Source organism: Paroedura picta, chromosome 1, assembly GCF_049243985.1.
Source record: "Paroedura picta isolate Pp20150507F chromosome 1, Ppicta_v3.0, whole genome shotgun sequence".
In the NCBI taxonomy this organism is placed as follows: Eukaryota; Metazoa; Chordata; class Lepidosauria; order Squamata; family Gekkonidae; genus Paroedura; species Paroedura picta.
This window is the reverse complement of record NC_135369.1, coordinates 88,316,834-88,343,124: the sequence shown is the minus strand read 5'-3', so window position 1 is coordinate 88,343,124 and position 26,291 is coordinate 88,316,834. Positions and strand designations below refer to the sequence as shown.

General features: G+C 40.8%; 1 protein-coding gene across 16 annotated transcripts in view; it reads right to left on the bottom strand.

Annotated features, from left to right (window-relative positions):
• The window catches only part of WDR27 (WD repeat domain 27), a 114,275-nt gene that overhangs the window by 76,728 nt on the left and 11,256 nt on the right, over positions 1–26,291 (bottom strand). For all 16 annotated transcript variants that reach the window (XM_077346948.1, XM_077346987.1, XM_077347015.1 and 13 more), the window contains 14 exons: positions 25,639–25,763; positions 25,082–25,195; positions 24,286–24,337; positions 21,403–21,473; positions 20,166–20,277; positions 16,028–16,160; positions 15,470–15,573; positions 14,086–14,153; positions 10,908–11,041; positions 10,368–10,444; positions 9,075–9,153; positions 8,134–8,208; positions 5,584–5,690; positions 1,658–1,747 (listed from right to left, as the gene is read on the bottom strand). In XM_077346948.1, coding sequence (XP_077203063.1) covers positions 1,658–1,747; positions 5,584–5,690; positions 8,134–8,208; positions 9,075–9,153; positions 10,368–10,444; positions 10,908–11,041; positions 14,086–14,153; positions 15,470–15,573; positions 16,028–16,160; positions 20,166–20,277; positions 21,403–21,473; positions 24,286–24,337; positions 25,082–25,195; positions 25,639–25,763 — 1,341 coding nt within the window. The remainder of the gene's footprint in view (positions 1–1,657; positions 1,748–5,583; positions 5,691–8,133; positions 8,209–9,074; positions 9,154–10,367; positions 10,445–10,907; positions 11,042–14,085; positions 14,154–15,469; positions 15,574–16,027; positions 16,161–20,165; positions 20,278–21,402; positions 21,474–24,285; positions 24,338–25,081; positions 25,196–25,638; positions 25,764–26,291) is intronic.

Genomic DNA, 26,291 nt, shown 5'->3' with positions numbered 1-26,291 from the left:
ATAAGTGTTTGTGACCCAAAACGGTCTGTGAAAGCTTATGATACATTAAATTTGTTAGTCTTTAAAATTCCACCTGGTAGAATGAGCTTCCAGAGGAAATCCGGGTCCTGTTATTGCTATTGTTATCACTGTTATTATTTATTAATTGATGCAATTGTCAAACCTCTATGGTATATATCTTATGACTCTAATATTCTCTGTAAACCGTCCTGAGCCACGAGGGGAGGAGATATATAAATATAATTAATAATAAAATTTAAATATCCAAATATTGAATCTCTAAGCAAAATTCTTATGATTGATGACAATAAACCTTTACAGTCATATCACTATGGAATTCCACATCATTGTACAATTCAGTACAAATGATAATTAAAATATGCACATTAAAATTTTCTCCCAACACAAATATCTGGTAAATAACATTAAGACAATACTACCACATAAATGTTGCCATGTTTATCATGTTTGATTCAACATCTATAGCAGCAATGAAATAATCATGTTCAATACAACTGAAAAATTAACTAGCCAATTTAGTGCTTGACTTAAATGGTATAAACTGGAAACCAATTCAAAACTGAAAAATATAACATATTTGGAACTATGCAAAAATAAGACATTTAAAGGTCTTAGTTTGCCCCCTAGTGTACATCCAAGTGTATTTTGAATTAGAAACTGTATTTTTGCATACACATGCAGATAACTCTATAGCCACCTCCCTGAGAAGTGAATGGTTCTAACAAGTCTCCTGGCATTCTTGTACAGGACACAAACTAGGTAAATTAGTGAAAACTAAGCAAAGAATGGTGATAATTGTGAGATTCAAAGCAAAAAACAACCATATTTGGTATTTGGTAACTTACCTTTGTCTTCAGGTGAACACTCATAAACTACATGATAGCTAACATTTGAGCCATCCACTGCATGCAGAAGAGCAGGACCTTGCTGGATTCAATAAAACCAATTAACTTCCTCACCTGCCCACACATAGTCCTAATGAGACTACTGAGCACATGTGAACAGAAGCCCCACAAGGCTATTGGGATTCTTTATTTTGCTGATGAGTTGGATTATGCTTTTGTATCAAAATATTAACCAGATATATCCCTGTAAAGGTAAGGTAAAAAAGAGCCTCTTGTGGCGCAGAGTGGTAAGGCAGCGACATGCTGTTTGAAGCTGTCTGCCCATGAGGTTGGGAGTTCGATCCCAGCAGCCGGCTCAAGGTTGACTCAGCCTTCCATCCTTCCGAGGTCGGTAAAATGAGTACCCAGCTTGCTGGGGGGTAAACAGTAATGACTGGGGAAGGCACTGGCAAACCACCCCATATTGAGTCTGCCATGAAAACACTAGAGGGCGTCACCCCAAGGGTCAGACATGACCTGGTGCTTGCACAGGGGATACCTTTACCTTTACCTTTTTATCCCTGTAAAAGTAAGCTGTCATGTTTAGATTCACCATCTAGCTACCTTTGTTTTGCTTAAGTGTGTTATAATAGACAAAGCCAACACAAATAAACAATTAGTATATTGCTCCATAACTATCCTGAAGAATTCCAAGGAGTTAGGGGCTTAATATGAAAAATATGAATCTAGATCAGCTGCTTCCAGGGGAAGAATATAGAAAGATAGCTAAGAATGTTAAAGAAGTAATTTACCTGAATAAACAGTTGGTGTTCCTTTAAGATTTGAGCTGAACGCCAGCAAAGTTTTATCAGCCAAGCCACAAGCCAACAACTTTCCATCTCCTATAAAAGGAATTCATACTGTAACAGAATTCAATAATTCTAAACTATAAAATATACTACATTGTAGTTACACATTCTGCACTCAAGGTTATACCTTAAATGGGCAACACTGACATTTTTAATAACAACAACAAAACACTGTTGGTATTGTGTGAAAGAGAAAAGGATCAACATATCAAAAATATGTTACTAAACATGGAGGGTACAAATACTATAAATAGAAAGAAAAGAAGTTTAACTACTTCATCATAAACCTCTACAGAATATACTGGCTCACTTCAGACATGTGAAACCATGGCTGACTTCAACTATCACTAGCTTGCAGAGCCAGGATTTAAATGCCCACTCAAATCCTTTGCCTTGTCTAAGGCTGATTTTGATACCTTCTCTATATACTCTAGGAGGAGCTTATATGGGAGCAAAGCAGGACTGGGCTTCAGATTCTAGTCTGACAGACCCTAACAAACCATAGTTAGTGGAGTGACCACAATTCATAAAATAACACTAGCCACAGTTTAATTAAACCATGCATAATGTCTGAACTTTTTGCCTAATAAGCCCATAAACAAAAATAAAAGTTACTATTTAAAATACAATATACTTGATGTATTCAAAGTAAAGTAGATTTAGAATGTGTACTACTTTTACTGTAACTGTTTCAATAATCTGTAATTGATTATCTTCATTCTCTATGGTCTCATAATGATCTTAGTGATATATAACTCTGTATCAGATCAATATAGTGGCTATACTTCAATCACAGTTTACATAACTGAAAAGTTTATGGGGAGGGAGGGGAGACACTACTTAAAATTGAGCTTATAAGTTTACTGAGAAATACTTTGAGAGGCAGCTGACCTCCTTCTTCCAAGTATCCTGGAATTAATTCATAAATGAGATTTAAAAAACAGGTCTGGCTAAGGCTAGAAGAGGACTGATTGTAATTGCTTCTATTCTTCTTGGAAGAAGAAAGCAAGATGATTAATCACTGAAGTTCTTCCCCCAAGCGATACTAAAATGCATTTCCATATATCACTTTGAGAAGATATGCCATAAATTCCCCCATTTGAACCAACTGGTTCTTATTTGAATTGCCTCTACTGAGACTTGATTTATTTATTTAATTTATGTATTGCCCTTCCAGCAAGCCGGGTTGACAATTAGCATTCACAAAATATAAAATGATTCACAGAGTGACCCGTCTACAGAAGAGAAGTTGGGAAATATGGGAGGGATGCAATGTGTGCTGTTTGAGCAATAACCTGTCCAGAGCTCCACTTGTTATGCAATTCTGATTTAAATATGATGCTTGGTAAGAAACATGAACCCAAATGTCTGATACTCAATTTAACTGGCTCATCAGCATTCACATTGTTAGCATACCACTGTGATACTCATCCACACCACAAACCTCTGGAGTGCTTCATGCTACACAATGGTGAGCTGATCCAGCCTGAACGAGAATACTGACTGCTTATTGACAAAAACCCAAAATGGACAATACATCTGCTCCCGGAAGACTGTGTGATGGGCGTGCATTTCTCCAATTAAGCAGAGAAAATCCACTCTTGGATATGCCAGGGAATAAATGGAGTGCCTCGATGGTTGATCCTGAATAGCGAAGACTAAAATGGCGCAATGAACACTTTGCTCACTAATAGTGGAATTCTATCGAGAGTTACTCCAGTCTAAAACCATTAAGATTAAATGTATTCGGCTGGAGTAAATTTGCAATATAAGGGTTCAAAATCAAAGGAATTATTGCTTGTCACTGCATTGGCTGCCCAGCAGCTGCCAGCCAACTGAAAGTACCATCACACACATGGACCATATTTGCAGAGCTGTCTCTTTACTATGTTCCACAATGACAGTTCTGTTCATCTTTTCAGCACCTTCTGCAGATACCACCATGTACAACAAGATCAGCAATGGCCTGCACGTACATTCTCTATTGCGGATCTTACTTTGTGGAATGGCCTGACTGATGTGGGTAGGAAGATTTCCTTCCTTCTGGCATTCCACAGGCTATGCAAAACTGAATTATTCAGAAAGGCCTTTTAACACTGCTAATAGGGTTGTATTGCTTTAGGATGCTTAGGGCTGATCCTGCGTTGAGCAAGGGGTTGGACTAGATGGCCTGTATGGCCCCTTTCAACTCTATGATTCTGTGATTCTGTAGCAAAATGGTTTGGAAGGATGCTTTGGTAAAGGGAATATAGTTTATACCACTATGAATAGGGACTATTATGCACTGGGTTTTTGAAACTCATTCAGCTAGTTTAAAAAAATCACCTGACCCCAATGGCCACTCTGAAGCTGTTTGCTTTTTTCCCCAATCTGCACTATTCAGGATCAACCATCGAGTCACTCCATTTATTTCCTGCCTATCCAAGAGTGGATTTTCTCTGCTTAATCGGAGAAATGCACGCCCATCACACACTGTTCTGGAACCAGATGTACTGTCAACTTTGGATTTTTCTTTCCCATACAGGAGGTGTTGGGTTTTTTTTACTTTTGAAAAGCTCAAGTTTTAAAATGGACCCTTTTTAACACATGAGCTTTTCAAAAGTTAAATTTTTTTTTAAATCCTGTGATCTCCAGACAAGCACCTTACTGAGCCACCTCAGCCATGTTGTAGCTTAAAGCTTATAAGCCTTACACAAAATGTTCTCTGGTGTTTTATCCCTTACAAAAATAAAGAAATGCAATGGCTCCTTTCATCCATTTTTTTAAAAAAAGGAATTCAAGTCTAACGCATTCCCTTTACTTAAAAAAATTGCCAAGATGGGAGGGAAAGGGCAGGAGAAAAGAAGAGAGAGAGAGAGGGCAGCCCTGACAGATCCCCCACCACCACCACCACTGAGTCAAGCACATGTTGGGAGGGAGAAGGGAGGTGGAAGCAGCTCAGTGCAAAAACGGGCTCATCTTTAACTCCTTCTGACATTAATGCTGAACCCTGCAAACCCCAACACTTAAGAAGAAGAAGAAGAGTTGGTTCTTATATGCCGCTTTTCCCTACCCGAGGGAGGCTCAAAGCGGCTTGCAGTCGCCTTCCCATTCCTCTCCCCACAACAGACACCCTGTGGGGTGGGTGAGACTGAGAGAGCGCTGATACCCCTGCTCGGTCAGAACAGTTTTATCAGTGCCGTGGCGAGCCCAAGGTCACCCAGCTGGTTGCATGTGGGAGAGCGCAGAATCGAACCTGGTATGCCAGATTAAAAGTCCGCACTCCTAACCACTACACCAAACTGGGGATTTATAATGCAGAAAGAATGCTTTTGCAGCACAGAAGCCAAGACAAAAGGTAGTACTAAAATGAAAAACCTTGAGTGAAAGCAGCTGCTCCTCCCAGAAAACAATCAGTAGAGACCAATCCACCCAGCAACATTTTTAAAAGGAAGAAAAAAATCTTGGCAATCCAATTTTTCTTATGAGTATGCAGAGTCAGTTTGGAGGAGAAAATTTGGAGGAGAAAAATCCGAGAAAGAAGACAGGTGCAGAGTGAGGGAACAGGATGCAAACAGGATGTGAATTAAAAGGATACAGGCTTCAATTCATTAAGAATCTAAATTAAGCTGAGAATGCGGAAAGCACCTAGGATATACTATCAGTTTGTTGTACATATCACCCTGTTGTCATTTCATTGTTTTCCAATTATGCAATACCATTTTTCTCCAACCCCAATAAATAAATAAATAAATAAATAAATAAATAAATAAATAAATAAATACATACATACATACATACATAACCCTGGTTTCCTTACATGAATCAGCTTTTTAACATTTGAAAATTATCAGCATCTAACTTACAATGCAAATACAAATGCATTTTACCTGAGTACTGAATGCAGCATATGGAAGTTGGTTTATCAGCTACAGTAATATGCCTCTCAGATCTGGCTGGAGGAGAACATGCCAATGGATACTCTTCTTTATTTCTTCTTCAATAATAAAGCAAAAATGTAGAAAATGTGAAACAACAGAAGAACAGATAATACTTGAAAAAATTTACATTAGTAATAAAACAAAAGTAAATATTTTCCCTGCAAGTTGTATGTGGTGGAAATAAATTGGCATTGGTGGTATTGTAGTTGATATTGATGATATTAGAGCCTCTTGTGGCGCAGAGTGGTAAGGCACCAGAAATGCTGTCTGAAGCTGTCTGCCTATGAGGCTGGGAGTTCAATCCCAGCAGCCGGCTCAAGGTTGACTCAGCCTTCCATCCTTCCGAGGTCGGTAAAATGAGTACCCAGCTTGCTGGGGGGTAAACAGTAATGGCTGGGGAAGGCACTGGCAAACCACCCCGTATTGAGTCTGCCATGAAAACGCTGGAGGGCATCACCCCAAGGGTCAGACATGACTTGGTGTTTGCACAGGGGATACCTTTACCTTTACCTATTGATGATATTGTAGTTTTATTTCAGCTTTCTGTTTAGCATATTCTTATTTTAGCTTCAGCTAAGTTTTGTTTAAAGTTATCTTTTTTTTCATTTTTTCTTTCTGAAACTCAGTGCCAAAGTCTTTTTTCCCTCCCTTTCTATGGTGACTGTTAATTGCTAATTCTTTATTCTTCCATTTTTTTTCTTCCCCTGGTTGAGGAGGTCCTATTAATATGTGTTCGAATTAGTTAATGGGCAAGATTTTCTCTTTTACAAGATAATTCCTCCCTCTCAGAGGAAAACAAATCACAAGCGAATGCTCCGTTGTTTTACTGTACTCCACACTCCAGCTTTTTCTCCTGAGTTATGCATAGAGGAGGAAAGGGTTTTGATGCCTGGGAAAGACACTCTTTAACTTGTAGCCTAGCAGACTTTTTCCTCATTGAGACATTAATCTTTGATAAAATTAATGGTTTATGCCATGTTCTATCTACCAATGTTGGGGATCACACTATAAAGACTTATGCAGGGGCTATAAAACACTATCTAAGAAACCTCCATGAGCCTCCTTGATATCAGAACCTTGTAAACTATCATTGACCATATGTCCCTTTTAAGGCAGAGTTATTGAAGGAAGCATTTGGCCTATATACTTGACTCTTATCCTAGAGATGTCGATCTGAAATTCTTTGAGATACTTCCTGGTTTCATGAAGGGAGATTAGTTAATACTTAAATTTTACACCCCTCCTGTTCCTACTTCAATCATTGCCAAACAGCAAAGGCTTGCCTCATATGGAATCATCCCTAAAAGATGCTTTTGCTCTCCAGAAATAATTTATTTAATTGATGTATACCCCTGCATTTCTCTTCAGTGGGGACCCAAGGCCATTTACATAATTGTCCTCAACTTCATTTATTCTCACAACAACCATGTGAGATAGATTAGACCGAGAGGCTGTGACTGATCCAAGGTCACCTAGGCCCATTATGCATGGGCCATAATGCCTGCGCTGGTGGTGGCAGCGCTTCGGGGAAAATACCTGATAATGTTCGCAGCCGCCACCAGCCCAGGTGCATTCCAGCCCAGGGCTACGTAAGGCCCACATTAAGCAAACGGGGGAACTTCCGCAACTTCCTGTGTACACCAGGGGCTGGCAGGGGCCGAGGCGGGCCAGCACTGTGCATAATCGCCAGCGCTGGGTCTTCTGACCCGCCCAGCCCTGACCTGCGGTGTCCCCCTATGGAGCCGTGGAGCTAGCAGAGGCAACCTCCTGCCCCCACCAGTGCGTGTGGAGGGGGCCTGGCCTGGCCCCTCCCCACCTCCCTCCCGCCACTTCAGCTTACCTCAGCCGGCAGCAATCCGGCCCTCCTGGCCCCAGTGTAAAGTGCACGCGCACGCTACGCCAGGGCAGCCCAGCATGCCCCGCCTCGTACGTATACGGGGGACGGCGGGGCATTGTGTCCTGCTGCAACGGCACAGCGGCAGCGCAGGGTAGCTGCCGCCGTGCATAAAAGGTCCTAGTGAGTTTCCGTGGACTTCCAGCTGGGTCTTCCAGCTAAGTCCAGCACTCATAACCACTATACCACACTTCAGTGCCAACAAAGATTCTAAGGGATCACACAATAAAAATCATAAAATCTTTGTACAGTAAATTTTTTTAGTGCAAGATAATGCTAAGAAGAAGAAGAAGAGTTGGTTCTTATATGCCACTTTTCTCTACCAGGAGTCTCAAAGCAGCTTACATTCGCTTTCCCTTTCCTCTCCCCAAAACAGACACCCTGAGAGAGCCCTGATATTACTGCTCAGTCAGAACAGCTTTATCAGTGCCGTGGTGAGCCCAAGGTTACCATCCAGCTGGCTGCATGTGGGGGAGTGGGAAATCATACCTGGCTCACCAGATTAGAAGCCGCCGTTCATAACCACTGCACCAAGCTGGCTCTCTGTTATTAATATTTATCTGTCTTTAATATCCTTGATTTTAAAAAGTCTTTATCTTACTTACTGTTTGCAACTTATCTTGCCCTTTGATGCCAAACTGCTTTGCTTGGCAGTTGTCTTTGGAGAAAACATGGTCATTCTGAGGGTAGAGCAAGAGCACTACTATAGATGACAGACATTACATGGAAGTTGCTGGAATTAACTGAAAACAAGAAGATCTGATCTACACACATCAACCTTATTCAAGAGACATTAAAATGATGTAATATCTCAAAAGATCTGAAGGCATTAAGGGTCTGAAAACTTCATTTTCTTGTCATGAATGTAATACAACCCTGGATACTTGTCTGAAAGGCAGGCCATGCATTCTTTAAATAAAGAAGAAATCATAGCATAAATGTTTGAATTATATAAACCTGTCTCAGTACAAGAATATCAATAAATCTAAAAGATCCATTCAAGCAGACTATCAACAGAAATACAGCCAGAGTTTGGTATGCAATGATTCTTCAATTACTCAGAACACATGTGGAATGTGATTCTGGATACAGAATTCATCTTTCCGAGAATTTTTACTTTAATTAAGGGGGGAAAATGGTCTCGCTTTTATGGCTGTGGAGGTACTAACAAAATCAGACTAACAGAATCAGAACAAATTATGCAAAGCAGATGAAATTATACAAACATATTCAGTTTGCCCAATTTAAACAGTAACATAATTCAACGTTTTCATGATAGAATGTGGATCGCATGTGCTCAGTAGGCTAATTTACCTTCCAGTACATATAAACTATGAAAAGAACTACTCAGTTTTGAGACACAAGTGATTTCAGAATATGTGCCAGTTTCTCAACCTTTTCCAAACATTTCTCTTTACCTTTGCTCATCACAGTTCCAAATTATTCTATTGTATGCTTTAATCTTCAGATAACTTTACAGTATATCATCTACACGTCAAATATGCAGTAACAATCACGCTTTTTTGTTGCCATAATTTGTACTTACTGTGGCATTAATGTGTAACCTGATGACTTAATTTTGCTGTGGAACACCAGTGGCTTATCTTTTATTGTGCTCTTTTTATCTGTAATTTTTAAGGTTGGGAGTTACAATAAAAAACACACCACTTAATAACAGTAAATGAATCTTTTTAACAACCATATTTAACAACCAAATGAATGTTTTTAACAACCTATATATTCATGTTGCTTTCTGTTTTAAAATTCTTTTAATACATTGTTTATCAATCAAAATATTCATTCTTTCATGACTGAGCTATACATTTAACCGTATTTTAAACAGGTACAACTTTTTAAAGAAGTATCTTTTTATATACTGTTATGCTGTCTGGGACAAGCAGCATACATTTGTCAGCAGACACCAAACACAGCTGTCCTGAGTTTGGTGTTGCACATATGGAATTCCTGCTTAGGCACACAAAGGCTTATACCTTGAATAAAACTTTGTTGGTCTTAATGTGCCACCAGACTCAAACTTTGCTCTATAGCTTAGGCATTCATTTCAATTCCCACACATATCTTTGCAGACAGAATATTTGTCTCCATTGAATAAAGTGGGATTGCCTGTCCTAAGCAGCAGAATTCTATGTTTTATCTGTAACGGTTAGATGGATCAGGGCATGAGTCTTTGCTTCAGCTTCCATTCATGTTCCAATGAAATTAACTGCACTCATTTCCAACTACACATGTTAGTATTGTAGTAGAAATTTGGCATCTAAACTCCCCAAATGCTGCTCAAAATATGTTAGATCGTCTCAATTTAGGCATGCATAAGAAATTGTTTACTTAATTCTGCTCATGAGGATAACATGGTTTAATAAATCAGATGGAAAGATCAAAGGTGAAGTCTTTAATTAAAAGAAGTATAAGGCTATAGTGTTTAACAACTGTTGTAACATAGGATAAAAACAATGGCATCCTGAAGAAGGAGTTTAAAGAATTAAAGTGCAATCCCATGCAGAGTTATTCCAAACTAAGTCAATTGATTTGAGCTGGCTTAAACTAGAGCAACTCTCAACAGGAGATGGCTGAGTTTGTTTTGATGCACATATTTAGCATCAAAATAAAGAAGGAAAAATAACCCAACACTACTAACATCTAAGGTGAAAATGGTGAATTTAAGTATGAGAAACAAATAGAGAGGAAAATCCAAAATTTAAAGAACTGTAACATAGACCACCTTTCCCCTATAGCAACCAAAGAGGCACTTGATGATCCTTCAAATTAAAACAAATACAAAGCAATTTACAAATTAATATATGAAGTAGAAATGGCTTACCCAATTTATCTTTTTTGTTGTCAACTTTATCATTTTCTTTCTTCACGCATAAGGGAGAAGTTGACAGAAGGGGGCAACTAAATCAACACACGTAATTATATATATATATATATTAGTAAGAAATTTTAATTGCAGCTAGTCAGCCATTTATTAAGGGGAAGAAATTGAGACTTAAACAGTATTTTCTCTCAGCCAGTTTTCGGAGGACTGTGGGCTATATTAGATCTTGGGTTGCACATTTGACACTACCTGCCTTTGCATATACAAAAATAAGAGTACGAAAATAAGAAGGCACATGTACCCAACTCAATATACTTTTTAACTTACATTTAATCTTAGCTACTTTTGCTAAACTAGTACCATATAGCTGCAGGTGTGAACAAGGAAGTCACTCATTAAAAATTAATTTCAGCCTCCAGCACAGTCCCTAATTTATTCATGCTTTAACTCTTTTAATCTGTCTTTAAATGGTATCTAAGGTGTTAAGAGACAGAAATTCTAAATAAAGCATACCAGCTTTAACTTGAAATGATTCTGTACCTGGCAACAGCTGAAAGACCTTTCTCTCTTCCACTTACAAGAAGCTTGCTCTGCTGAGACCTTAACAGCATAGCGACATCAATCTCCAGCAAGGCAATTCTATTCTCAAACATTGATGTCAGCAAACAGAAAACCTGTCCCATTGTATTAAAAGAAGATCAACAAAAATTAAAGCTGGGAGTTCTGTAAGAGTTACACATGCATCTACCCCCCTCCCAACCCCCTTCCCCCCCTAGATCCTATAACTCTAAAACATGCGCAGGCTGGCTTAGAAATAAATCTGCATCTGAAAAACTTCAGAATGGTATCTTTTGCTTCAGCTTGGTGTAGTGACTAGGAGTGCGGACTTCTAATCTGGTGAGCTGGGTTCGATTCTGCACTCCCCCACATGCAGATCTTGGGGTCGCCACGGTGCTGATAAAGCTGTTCTGACGGAGCAGTAATATCAGGGCTCCCTCAGCCTCACCCACCTCACAGGGTGCCTATTGTGGGCAGAGGAAAGTGAAGGTGAATGTAAGCCGCTTTGAGACTCCTTCGGGTAGAGAAAAGCGGCATATAAGAACTAACTCTTCTTCTTCATCACATCATCCAACTAATTGTCCCTTGGCTTGTAACCCTCATAACTCAAAGTCATTCATCCACCCAGCCACATAAACCAAAGGCAAAAAGTTGCTGTTGCAGACTGTTTTCTGGCTGTACCATAGAATCATAGAATCATAGAGTTGGAAGGGGCCATACAGGCCATTTAGTCCAACCCCCCTGCTCAACGCAGGATCAGCCCTAAGCATCCTAAAGCATCCAAGAAAAGTGTGCATCCAACCTTTGCTTGAAGACTGCCAGTGAGGCAGTCTACCACCTCCTTAGGCAGCCTATTCCACTGCTGAACTACTCTGACTGTGACTATTCCCAAATCCCTCAACCTATCTTCATAGGGCTTGGTCCCTTGGCCCCAGATCATCTTCGTCGCTCTCCTCTGTACCCTTTTAATTTTATCTATGTCCTTTTTGAAGTGAGGCCTCCAGAACTGCACACAGTACTCCAGGTGTGGTCTGACCAGTGCCGTATACAATGGGACTATGACATCTTGTGATTTTGATGTGATGCCCCTGTTGATACAGCCCAAAATGGCATTCGCCTTTTTTACTGTTGCATCACACTGCCTGCTCATGTTTAGTTTACAATCCACAAGTACCCCAAGGTCTCGTTCACACACAGTGTTACCTAGAAGTGTATCCCCCATCCAGTAGGCATGCTTTTCATTTTTCTGACCCAGATGCAGAACTTTACACTTATCTTTATTAAATTGCATCTTGTTCTCATTTGCCCATTTTTCCATTGTGTTCAGATTTCGTTGAACTCTGTATCTTCCGGAGTATTTGTCAGTCCTCCCAATTTGGTGTAATCTACAAACCTGATGAGTAGTCCCTCCACCCCCTCATCTAGATCATTAATAAATATGTTAAAAAGTACCGGGCCAAGCACCGAGCCCTGAGGTACCCTGCTACTCACCTCTCTCCAGTCTGATGAAACACCATTGACAACAACTCTTTGAGTGCGGTTCTCTAACCAATTCCCTATCCACTTAACTATCTGAAAATCCAGATTGCAGTCCTTCAACTTATCAATCAGAACATCATGGGGAACCTTGCCAAATTTACTAAATTTACTAAATTTACTAAATTTACTAAATTTACTAAAATCCAAGTAAATGACATCAACCAAATTTCCCCGATCCAGCAAACCTGTTACTTGGTCAAAAAAGGAAACCAGGTTGGTCTGGCAGGACCTGTTGGAGACAAATCCATGCTGACTTCCTTGGATCACCAAATTGTCCTCCAGATGTTTGCAGATCGCTCCCTTTAATATCTGCTCCATTATCTTCCCCCCAACAGAGGTCAGACTCACTGGTCTGTAGTTTCCCGGGTCATCCTCCCTCCCTTTTTTGAAGATCAGAATAATGTTTGCTCTCTTCCAGTCCTCCGGGACATCTCCAGTCCTTAAAGAGGTTCCGAAGATGATGGACAAGGGCTGTGCAAGTTCTCTGGAAAATTCTTTGAGTACTCTCGGGTGCATTTCATCTGGACCAGGGGATTTGAACTCATCCAGTGCAGCTAAATGCCTCTCGACAACCTCTCTATCCATGTTAACCTGCCACCCAGACACTATCCTTTGGCTATGGCTATCTCTAGATGTGCCTAAACACTTTGACCTGTGGGAAGAAACAGATGTAAAATAGGCACTAAGCCTTTCTGCTTTCTCTGCATCTTCCATTAGAGTTTGTCCATCCGCACCCAACAGTGGGCCTATTGCTTCCTTTACTTTACGTTTGCTCCTCACATAACTGAAAAATCTTTTCTTGTTACAATGGGCTTCCCTGGCCAATCTTAGCTCACTCTCAGCTTTGGCCTTTCTGATGATTGATCTACAGTGCCTAGTAACCTGTAGGTACTCTTCTTTAGAGCTCTGTCCTTCCCTCCATTTCCTGAACATTTTCCTTTTCTTTCTTAGTTCCTCTTGAAGTTCTCTGTTCATCCAAATAGGCTTCTTAGAGGTCCTGCAGTGTTTTCGTCTTTCTGGGATAGTCATTGATTGAGCATGCAATAGCTCATGTTTGAGTAGTGCCCACCCTTCACATGCTCCCTTCCCTTCCAGCATTCTCGTCCTTGGTATGACACTCATCATGTCTCTGAGTTTATTAAAGTTTGCCCTACGAAAATCCAACATCCGCGTCTGGCTACAAGCTTCCTTGGCTCCCCATCTCAAAAGGAATTCTATGAGAACATGGTCACTTCCTCCTAGGTTCCCCTTTATTTTTGGCAAGGGAAGTATCAGGGGAGTGAACAAAAAGGGATACAGTTCCATGTTAGAAGATATGTTCAATGTAACTGAAGCCCTACATTCCATCTTCTGCATCTTGATATAAAAACACTTTTTAAAAAAGGTTCCAAAAAGATTTCTGCTTTGTAGATCAAGAAGAAAAGTAGTCCTTCAGAGCTGACAATACTGAAATATTAATCTTTTTCAGTTTAAAACAGCACTATCAACCTTTCCTTTATAACACCAGTGATATCTTCCGTCAGGGCTTCTAGGATACAGTGACAAGATTATTTTATAAAGGAAAGATTTAAACAGATAAAATTTGCCATGTGTTTTTTTTTTGTTCCAGTGCTGTACTCACCTTACCCCTAACTGCCTTCCTCATTAAAGCACATGATCCAGCAAACTGGATACTGAGGGCACTGTAATCTTTACAGATACAAAAAAAGAAGAAAAGAATAAAAACATAATTTTCTAATACAGAAAATCAAATACTGGTTTTAATTGTCTTCTATTCAGGGGAGAGGAAGGGAAGGTGCTTGTGGTTTCTGTAGACCTGCCAAGGACTGAGCTTGAGGTCCAAGGCAGGATCGTAATCCTGAGTAAACGACTGGGCAGCACGCATTGGCTCCATCTTCAGGATCCAATCAGTTTAAAGTGAAACTAGCACGTACTGGCAGGAAGATCCTTTTGTTTTGCTGTGTATATAACTTGGCAAGGAATTTAGCAAGGAATTTGTTTGGGGTACAGGGGACAAGCCAAAACATTGTGGGGCAGGTCCTCCACATATGAATTTCCACATATACACAGGCGTTGGGCTGTGGGTGTTTAGAGATACCACCCAGAGAGCATGGCTGATGGCATCATTTCAAATCGTTATTCTTAAGATTACGTGTTGTTAAGTTTACTAAATATGATGCTCTACAATGGTTTTTTAAAATTGTTTTATACCATGGGGCTGATTGTGATAGCAGAATTGAAGAGTGATCAACCAGTGAATCAGCTTTGAACACCCAATCACGTACATCAGAAATATTGGCTGATGTATGCAGTAAGTCATCTGGTATGGTATAGCGTGAAAGAATGGAGCTAAAAAAAATTGGACCGAGTCCTGTCTTTGCTCAATAAGAGCAAAGTTTGGTGGCTTAGAGAATCTGATTTAGTTGTGATATCTTTCTTCGAAGATTTCAGCAAGTGGGCACAGGCTTTGAGCGAGGGAAAACCAAGCTCTGCCCTCATCAGGGCTGCAGGAGACTCTTTTAGAAGAGCCAGGATACGTATCATAGGCTGTGTAAAGTTCAGGGTTTGTGTTGGTTTCCTAGTTCAGTTTTGCCTCTTGTACCTTAGAGTTGGGGTCACAATAAAGAGCTGAAATGAACTCCCAGTGTCCTGGTCTCTGAACCCATGGATTTAACAGTGAATAGCAACTGCTCTGAGATTCCTTCAGGCAGTGAAAAGCGGGGTATTAAGAACGCTCTTCTTTTATGAGCTTTCATTCAATTTAATTTCATTAAGTCAAATTGCACTCTACTTAAAAACTGAATTAAAATATTCCTAAATTTCTAATGGAGGCACGTGGAAGTTATATTTGTAGTTAGATATTAGATTGCTTTTTTAAAAATTCAGTGGGAACAAGAACAAGGAAGTCATAGGTAGAGTAACAGAATCTTTAAAGAGAAACCATGGCTTTACAATATAGTAGCTGTTTATCACGTCAAATTGTTGTAAACATTATGTAATCATACCTCTATAATGTAAAACAGCTTCCACCTCAAAATTTGCCAGATTAATTATGAATAAACCAGTGGAAGTTCCTATCCACAAGCATCGAGCATTCATTGAAGAAACACTAGATTAAAATAGACAGAAAGGGGATTATTTTATTTTAAGTCCCTAAACATAAGAAATGTGTTTACATTCCAAAGACTTGATTTGGAGAACTCTTATCGACCGGAAATTGTACATACACAAACTGGTATTTTTCCTTTCATTTAGGATCTCTGAGTATTCTCCAACAATGATAAATCTTGTTTTAAAGAGAAAGGTAATGAGGCAATGGTGATGCAAAGAAGAAACAGGGTGTTGACAAGCTGCAAAGTTGATTACGGACTACTCAGGTACGGATCACAGGAAACTGAAGATGCATTACATTCTGTTCTGTCTTTACTACAAAACTCTTCTACTCTTGATATAGCAGCCCGTGGTTATATTTGGTAAAGGGATAAAGAATTGTAATGAATGTGTAATGTGAAGTTCTGCCTTCAGGCACAAAGTCATTAATATCAAGCAATTGATGCACGTACCTTTTTTCTTCATTATTTAAATTTGCGAACTTGTCACAGTGCTCAATTCTGAGAACAGGAAAGGTGGTTTCAATTGTTTCTTCTGCTCTTAAGTCATTTGGAGTATATATTTTGGGAGCATTATGAATCTCATCTGAGGAAAACAGAAATGGTTATTGGGTATCACATCTGAAACAGGCTAACTAAAACAGTTAGCTAAAAGTAGATTTTTCTAAAGCAAAAAGAAGAAAGGGACTGCCTTTCATTTTTATTTATTTATTAGAAGGTTAGAGTTTTATACCACCCTCCTATACGGCTCAAGGCAGTTCACAGAAAACATTGCAGGGGTAATACAGTCTAAACATATACACAGTCATAACTAACATATCAACAATAGTCCAACAGTGGCTTCAAATGAAATGATAACCTAGACAAAGCCCCATGGAGATCAGGCTGCTTCAGGTCAAGGAGGGGGTGTCTAACCGGGGACCAGTGGATGTTGTTGGGTCAGTCAGATTAAAGCAAATGCCTGGTGATGTGCTTCTTTGGGGCCAGGGATAACCAGCTGGTTGGTGGTGGCAGAGCATGGTCCTCTTTTGGGGGTATTGGCAGGTACACTGGACCCAGACTGCGTATGGCTTTGAATGTAAGAACCAAAACCTTAAGCCTGATCCGGAATTCAATTGGGAGCCAACTGAGTTGTTGTGGCTTCTCCATTGCGTATTGGTGAGAATCCTGGCCACAGCATTCTGAACCAGTTGTAGTTTCCGGATCACGGATAAGGGTAGGCCTGCGTAGAATGATTTGAAGAAGTCCAGCCTAGAAGTGATTGTTGTATGGATCGTTGTATAGGTGTTCTGGTATCAAGTAGGGGGCTCGTAGCTTGGCTTGGCATAGGTGGTAGAAAGCCTGCAGCACTATTCTTGTGACCTGTGCCTCCATGGAGAGGGAGGCATGAAGGATGATACCCAGGTTTCTGCAAAGTGGGCTCCCTCCTTCTCTCTCCAGAATATCCCACCACTGAATAAATGGATAAGAAGTGGGATACTGGTGCACGGGATATTATTGCTTTTAGTGTTTTATTGTATTTTAACAGTATTTCAGTATATTGTAAACTCCCTGAGCCTGTCTTCAGAGAGGGACAAACTGTATATTTAATAAATAATAAGTTCAGAACTAGATTTAATTCAGCGTAGTTTTAGATGGCAATTGCTGGAGATTATAATAGTTACACCCTAATGAGGAGCTATAGCTCAATGCTAGATTATCTGCTCTGCTTGCTGAATGCCCCAGGTTCAATCCCTAGCATTTCCGGGGGGGGAAGCCAGTAGCTGCTGAAGTGAAAGACCTCCACAACATGTGATTTTGCAGATTCACTGCCAGTCAGACCCTGACAGACTGATGATCAGTATAAGGCAGCTTGATGAGATTCACCTATGTTCTCTCAATGTTCTTCACCAGGCAATTGCTTGCGGCCGGCTGACCCATAACATCTACAAAAGACTATCCCCCTCCCCGGGCCTCAGTAAAATTGTCAAGCACTGACCAGTCCCCAGTGATAAAAAGGCCGGTAATCTGGTTACACATTTTGAACTAGCACAATTTTCTGAATAAACTTCAATGACAGCCCCATATAAAGTACACTGCAATTATCTAATCTAAATGTGATCACAGCATGGATTGCTATGGCCAGCCATAGACTTTCAAAGATAGACTGTGTGCTGCCCTTCTGGGCCACCCCCCCCCACAAGAGTCCGAGTAGCTGCACCCTTGGCTGGGAAGTAGCTAGGGTGAGAGCAGGCATGTCGGGCAGGGTATCTGCCTGGCTAGGCCCAGGCAACACCATCCAGGAAAGTATGACTCCTCAATCATTGTTGTGTCTTGTCATTGACCAACAACCCCTCAGTCTTATTGGGTTCAGTTTACTTGTCCTTGTCCATCCCACTACTTTTTCCAAACCTCCAGAGACCCACCTAATCTACCAATCAGGGAGAAATAGAAATCAGTGTCACCTGGATATTGGGGACACCTCATTCAACACTCCAAGATGATTGCTCTTAATGGTTTCATATTGATGTTAAGTAGCATGGAGAACAAGACTGACCTTTGAGAGTTTTTGAAACATAAACACCACTTATATGTCAATAAAGGCTATGCTGTGCTATGACACAAGCAGCATCACCATCTAAAAACTATCAGCCAGTCCCAACTCAATCAACCATTCCAAAAGGACTTCATGGTTAATGGTATCAAATGCGGTCAAAAGGTCCACAAGAATAATCAGGGACACATTTACCCTGTCATTGTCCTAGAAAAGATTATTAATCCTGGTGACCAAGACCACTTCTATCCTAAACTGAGGCATGAATCTGGATTGAAATACGTATAGATGATAGGTTTCTTCCAAAATCACCTGAAGATGCGTGAATACTATGTGCTCAGGCATAGGATTAGAGGATTAGAGGAGTCACAAATTGGGATCAAGATTGCAGGAAGAAATATCAACAACCTCATATATGCAGATGATACCACTCTAATGGCAGAAAGTGAAGAGGAATTAAAGAGCCTGTTGATGCAGGTGAAGGAGGAGAGTGCAAAAGTTGGCGTGAAACTCAACATCAAGAAAACAAAGATCATGGCATCCGGCCCTCTCAATTCCTGGCAAATAGATGGGGAAGAAATGGAGATAGTGACAGATTTTATTTTCCTGGGCTCAAAGATCACTGCAGATGGGGACTGCAGCAAAGAAATTAAAAGACACTTGCTCCTGGGGAGAAAAGCTATAGCAAATCTAGACAGCATCCTAAAAAGCAGAGACATCACCCTACCAACAAAAGTGCATCTAGTCAAGGCTATGGTATTCCCAGTTGCAATGTATGGCTGCGAAAGTTGGACCATAAGGAAGGTCGAGTGTCAAAGAATTGAGGCTTTTGAACTCTGGTGCTGGAGAAGATTCTTCCGAGTCCCTTGGACTAGTGGTCCCCAACCCGTGAGCCGCGGCCCAGTGCTGCGGCTCCTTCATCCCTCCCCCCCCCCGAAGCGAGAAGCTCGCCAGGCCGCGAGCAAATCGGCCACCAAAGTGGCCGATTAGCTCGCGGCCTGGCAAGCTTCTCACTTTGGGGGAGGGGGGAGGGAAGAGAAGCTTGTCGAGCCGCAAGCTAATCGGCTGCTTTAGCGGCCGATTTGCTTGCAGCCTGGAGGGGCCGGGAGGGGGAGCCATGGCCGCCGGCATGGCGGCGGCGCAAACGCGCATGCGCAGACTGCCGCAAACGGGTGTTTGCGCCCCTACCGGGCGCAAATGCGTGTGCGCAGCAGTCCGCGCATGTGCGCTTGTGCTGGGGCTTCCGCGCGTGAGCGGGCCCCCAGGCCGCCCTCTCCCCGGACTCCGGAGCAGCGGTCCGCAGCGGGTGCAAACGCACGTGCGCAGCAGTCCGTGCATGCGCGCTTGCGCTGGGGCTGCCGCGCATGTGCGGGCCCCCAGGTCGCCCTCTCCCCGGACTCCGGAGCAGCGGTCCGCAGCGGGCGCAAGCTTGCGGACCGCTGCCTTGGACTGCAAGGCAAACAAACCGGTCAGTCCTAGGGGAGATCAGCCGTGACTGCTCTTTAGAAGGCCAGATCCTGAAGATGAAACTCAAATACTTTGGCCACCTCATGAGAAGGAAGGACTCTCTGGAGAAGAGCCTAATGCTGGGAGCGATCGAGGGCAAAAGAAGAAGGGGACGACAGAGAATGAGGTGGCTGGATGGAGTCACTGAAGCAGTAGGTGCAAACTTAGATGGACTCCGGGGAATGGTAGAGGACAGGAAGGCCTGGAGGTTCATTGTCCATGGGGTCGCGATGGGTTGGACACCTAACAACAACAACTATGTCTTTCCTACTAAACCTAGGCTGATTCTGCACTATGAAACTTGGATGGCACAGTTGGGAGGGATCTACTGCTCCCTTTTCACCCAACCAAATATCTGCAATGCACACCAGAGTGGCCTCCATATCCAAGAATAGATTCTATGTGAATGCTTACTTACTATGAACCAACCTGATCCATGTTCATTATGACTGTAAGTAAATTAACAATGGTGATCAAAGAGACTCTGTAAAGCACACATTAAACCTTCTCACCTGTTAATATTTGGAAATGTTTTCTGAAACCATGTCTTACCCAATTGTTCAGATTTCCTTATTTTGTTGTAAAATTTCGCTTTCTCTTTTTTCACATTGATATGTATCACACAGCGATACTTATGTTCACTAATCAAGCTGAAGATCCATACCTGAGAGTAAAAAATCCAAACTATAATTAATTTTTCTTTTAATCGCCAGAGTTCAAGGGTATGCTTGTGGCCATATACTAAACTTAGTCTTTATACTAAAGCTGATCTAAAACTGAATTCTTATTTTCTCCAGCTTGCATATGAAACAGAGCTTAATTGGCAAACACATTTTTCAGGCTACTGTTAACATTTCATAAAATGGTGCTACATGGACTATTATGTCACTAAAGAATGTGTATGGCCATTTTAATGCTAATGAAACATTACTTGTATTGACATCTGCAAGGCTGAACACTCCTAAATCCCTCATTCTTTCCAAGCCCTCTGAGAGAGGGACTTGGGAATCTTCAGCCTGGAGGAGACTAAAAGGGGACATGATTGCTCTCTTTAAGTATCTGAACAGTTGTTACTTGGAGGAAGGCAGAGAGCAGTTCCTGTTAACAGCAGAGGACAGGACCCCAGTAATGGGTTTCAACTACGTGTAGAATAGTAGATATCAGGGGGGAAATTTTCATAGAGTAGTTCAGCAATGGAATCGGCTGCCTAAGGAGGTAATGAGCTCCCTCTCAATAGTGTTCTTTAAGCAGAGGCTAGGTACTTTTCATGGATGTTTTACGCTGATCCTGCATGGAGCAGTGGGTTGGACTTCAGGGCCTGTATGGCCCCTACCAATTCTATAATACTATTTATTTTATAAAAGCATTGTACTTTATCCATCAATATAATGTAAAGGTGTATTATAATATATGGACTAAAAAACCGAAATCTATTCATTTGAATGCACAGCCATGAATTCTGTGTCCACAGTTCTGAGGTAAAGAGCCTCCTAAGCATATATTTATATATCCAATCAAAGGCATGTTAGGTAGAAAAGTTATATAATAAGGGGAAATCTTAGAGGACAGTTAGTCACTCTTGACTATACTATGCTATAAAGCAGCTCCTAACATCCAACATTATAGTAGCTGTATATTAAGCATTTTCTGAATAATTTTCTGAATAATGAATAAATCAAAAGGTGGGAATTTGCTATTTTAACGTTCAAATCCAGACATTTGAAGATATGCAAAAATACATTTTGGATAGTTGACCAAAGTTGACAGTAAATTGTATTTAATTTCTTACTTGTCCATCTGCACATCCAGTGATAATATGCTTATTTTCTTCATCAATAAAGAGACTTAAGAGAGGAAATGCTGTATAAAACAACAGAACTGTATTATTGTTAATACATTACACTGAAATGCATCACACCAATTCAATAACCTGCAATTCAAAGATGCAACAGCAAAAACTCTTCGTTCACTCACATTATTGTATAGAAGTTCTTAATGCTAATAATACAATATATTAGCATTGTCTATTGACATCAGGTGGACACAACCGGAACAAGTGGTTGTGAAATCAGCCAGTCATTTGAAGCTACAGAGAAACTTTTAAAAGTGAATGTAGCAAATGTGAACTGTAGAATAGCATAAGTCTAGAGACTTAAATTTCTTGGAGTAAAAGAACTGCTCTCACTACTTTCAATGGAAATTAAAAGTATTGCCTATTTCACTTTTGAAAGACAGTGGAAATGATGACTATTTCCGCACAGAGGGGTAAAATGCGAGTGGCTTCCTACTGGCAAATGTGGGATGGTAAATCTCACATTTGCAGCACTCCTCATGGGGAGACCCGTATAGTGTTTTTCCCCCTGCCCCTGCGGCTTTTTGCCTCCTGACGAGGCTGCAAAATTCTCCCTCCTCTCCTTGGCTTGCCAATCGCAGCAAACCACCAATTACAGCATAGCAATTCTCTCATGGACTGAAACTTTCTCCCCACCCCAGCCCAGCCCCCCAATTTTTTTAAGGGTACCTCTGCATTGCTATGCAGTAATGCCACAACACAGATACATTTTTAACAAAAATCAACTCTGCCACATTGCGATAAAGAAACACCATGATACAGCATTCCCACCCCCCTTTGGGGATTCCTGTTATTTGGGACTTTATTTCTGTCTGGGTGGATTTCTGAGACACTGAACATGGTCCCTGGAGTCCAAAAACACAATTTGTTTAATGGTTAGCTTAAAAACAAGGTGCTCAGACCCCTGTATGATCACCCCCCCCCTTTCCCAGCTCATTCCCCATCTCCAGAAAACAGAAATGGGGCTGTATTTTGCCTGCCTGATCTCAAACAGACTGTGGACACTTTAAAGATTTTATTTTACCTTTGACAATGTACATTTGTGGTCACACTACAACACAGACAGCACCATTAAAAAATTACTTGGAGCAGAAAATGGAGAGGGGAGGTTGAGTGAAAGGGCAGGACAAAACTGCCAAGACTATTGCACATATCCCCCTCCAAACAGGCTTATCCCTGGTTGCTCACTGGTTGCTCACCAATAGGACGTACAATTTAGGGATGAAAATCCAGGGCCATTCCGCACATCGAGAAAAAATAGCATTACACCAGCACAATGGTGTAACAATATAAAAAATCTCAACCTCCACCCATTCCTCACCTCCTGGCTCTGTTGCTCTCTTCTGCCACTTTCCCGCACTTCTTGGCACTCCACACACCTGCTTGAAATCGTGGAGAAGAACGTGCTATCCACGCAACTCTCCTCCACCTGTCAATCAAGCCAGGCAAGGCAGCCAATCATCTTTCTCCCTGTTTTAAAGGGACCATGATGCAAGCTAAATTTTTGAAAAGCAAAACTTCTTGGTTGCTATGCCTATGCATCTAATCATAGATGCACAGTGCTTACTGCTAACCCTTTTGGAATTATGAGCATTAAAGCTTTAGAAAAGTATCTTTGTTCCGGATTTTGGAGGGGGGGGTTAGAGAGGCATGCTTTGTGTGTTAACCGGTGGGGAAATATTTTTTTTGCTCTGCCTGGATGATTTAATGTGTATTCGTTGCTCCAGGCAGCTTGCTTTAAAAAAAAGCCCCGTCCCCTGGAGAAGGGAGGCGGGTATGAGGGCAGGCGCTGGAGGCAGGGATAGCACTATTTTGCCTCCACACCTTTCCTTAGTGAGCGGTTGCTGGTTGCTCTCCTATCACTTGCACTACATGACTGGGGGAATCTATTTTTGTGGATTCCCCAATTAGCCCTTTAAAATGGGGGATATAGCTGCCGGTTTGCTGCTGGGACACTGGATGCTGATGATGTTGTGTAAAATGCCCAAAAAAATGGTGTCAGCAAAAGCTGAAAAGCCTTTCACTATATTTTCCAGGTACAGAATGGCCGCCAGTTTTCATAATTTCCAAAATTGCAAGTTCAAAATGGCCAAAACTCAACCCAGATACTGGACAGCCTCGGGATGCAGGTGACGTCATGTGGAGGGCGCTCTAAAACTCACCAACATTCAAAGGCTGTCCAGGAACAGATTCCTTGTGTGGAAATGGGCAGTGAAACTGAAACTCAGTAAGCCAAACTGAGGCACTAATTGCATACTATTCACAAATGCAAATAGGAAAACTGTTATTTTATGAAAACCAGTTTCCAAAAGAGAGAACTAGAAGCAGAAAATGAGCAGGGTATAAGTGCGCATATGTATGTGTGCAGGCACATGCTTTACCCTGACTGCATATGCAAATATTTCTTATTCCAAATATTACATAATTTACCTGATGGGGGGAGGGCAGGGTTGATTTTACCATCAAGTTGCAGCCAACCTATGGAGACTTTGTAGCATTTTCAAGGAAAGAGGTGTTCGGGGAGTGGTTAGCCATTACATGCATTTGAGGATCAACCCCAATGTTCCCAATGTTGCTTAGTGGTTTCCCGTTCAAATACTGACCAGGGCTGACATAGCTTATGAGATCTGACAAGATCAGACTAGTCTTTGCTATCCAGGCCACGGCACTTTATTAAAAAAATTAATTTTTATTAATTGTGAATTTCTTGCGTTGTGCAAGGGATTGGACTAGATGACCCTGAAGGTCCCTTCCAGTTCTAAGATTCTACATAATTTCAAACATTCGTTGATATTGATTCATCTGTCTTTTAAAACCTACCTGTTATTACTGCTGACTGATATATTAATAGTCCTGTACAATAGTCCCATACCTTTTGAAAAAAAGAGTAAAATTGAAATATCAATTTAGACAACAGAAACATATTTCCAGAACACCTGCTGAAATGCAACATAAATAATATGAAAAATAATGCAAAGTCAAGATCTCAAATGTCACTACTGCTGTTCTAAGATATCATGTGGATAGAGATCTGGGTAATTGTTCCTTGATACAGAAATTATTAACCTAAAGCACACATTTTGGGAATTACATGACGATATTGAATTCAGTTTATATTACATCCAAATATTCATACTTATGACGACAATCTGCATCCAGAGCGGGGTTTTGGGTTTTGTGCCCAAGTTCTTGGCCCTCGAAGGCAACTAGCTGGCCACTTTGTGAAAAGAATACTGGATTAGATGGACTAGCAATCTGATCAAATCAGGAACTTTTTATGTTAAGGTGGCTTTAAAATAAATAAATAAATGGATAGAACATAGGCCCACTAAAACCAATGGGAGTTTCTCAAAATAGAGACTGAGGAAAATAGACCAAGAAATACAGTACATCTAACTATTCTTGGGATTTAATTTTCAACTTTCATATTTAATTAGGGAAAGCAGGTATGAAAGTTACAGTTTACCAATGTTTAAATATAATCTACTCACAAGAATACTCTCTCACAGCTTTTAATTTACAACAATTTCATGTTCAATAACTGAATGCTTTTACTTTTAGCACCCCGATCCTGAGCAAATTGCTCTATGTCAAAAAGCAGCCAGAAGTTCCTTGCCTTAAAACTTCTATCTTCAGAAACTGATATAAGTAGGTTTTTCTCCCAAGTACAAAACTCAGCAGCGGTTACTGGAGCCAGGTGGCCTTCCAATTCAGCAAGTATAGCTTCATCCTAAAATTAATCCAGGAAAAAAGTTAATCAAATTTCAAATTAAAATTGTACTATTTGTTACTGTTCTTGCATTTAATGTCACCAAGTATTTATTGCAAAGTAGAGGTGTGGCCACTCATCAATCCATAGCTTGCTTGCTGCTTATTTATTTATTTATTTTATTATATATTTGTATACCACCCTCCCCGAAGGCTCAGGACAGTTCACATGAAACAGAACAGAAACCATACAGATAACTTAGATTAACAATGATGAATGAAATGAAACAACAAGCAACATGGAACCATAGAAAAATTAAACATGCACTTGTGCTATTTCACAGTACTTTGAATATGGAGTGAGCTCTCTGACCTCCTTCCAATAAACAGCAGCAGTGTTGGATGACACGACAGCAAACTATATATACTTTAATTCTGAAAGTGAACAGAAATATGTGTTCTCACCTTTGCATTTAGCATGTATATCCGATTGCCAGCACATACTGCCACAGTCTGGTCATCTGGACTAAATCGGACATAAAGAACCATTCCCAAAAGTGTTCCTATAACAATGCCTTGTGGCATTGACCCTGCAGCAATCAAAAAGCTCCATTAATAGGATTTTTTCCTGTGAAACTAAGACCAAAATCATATGACCATTGTGAAGTACTGGAAGACTGAAATCAGGAAAATTTGAATAGGGACATTTCTGGGAAATTTTTGTATTTGAATTTAAATACATTATTTAAATATTTAAATGATATTAGCAAAATTTAAATATAATATTAATAAAAGGAGTCAAGTACACCATGTAAAAGCACTGGGTTTTGTCCATGCATCGTATCTCAAATTTAGCCCATCCAAAATGAGCCTCTTGTGGCGCAGAGTGGTAAGGCAGCCATCTGAAAGCTTTGCCCATGAGGCTGGGAGTTCAATCCCAGCAGCCGGCTCAAGGTTGACTCAGCCTTCCATCCTTCCGAGGTCGGTAAAATGAGTACCCAGCTTGCTGGGGGGTAAACGGTCATGACTGGGGAAGGCACTGGCAAACCACCCCGTATTGAGTCTGCCATGAAAACGCTAGAGGGCGTCACCCCAAGGGTCAGACATGACCCGGTGCT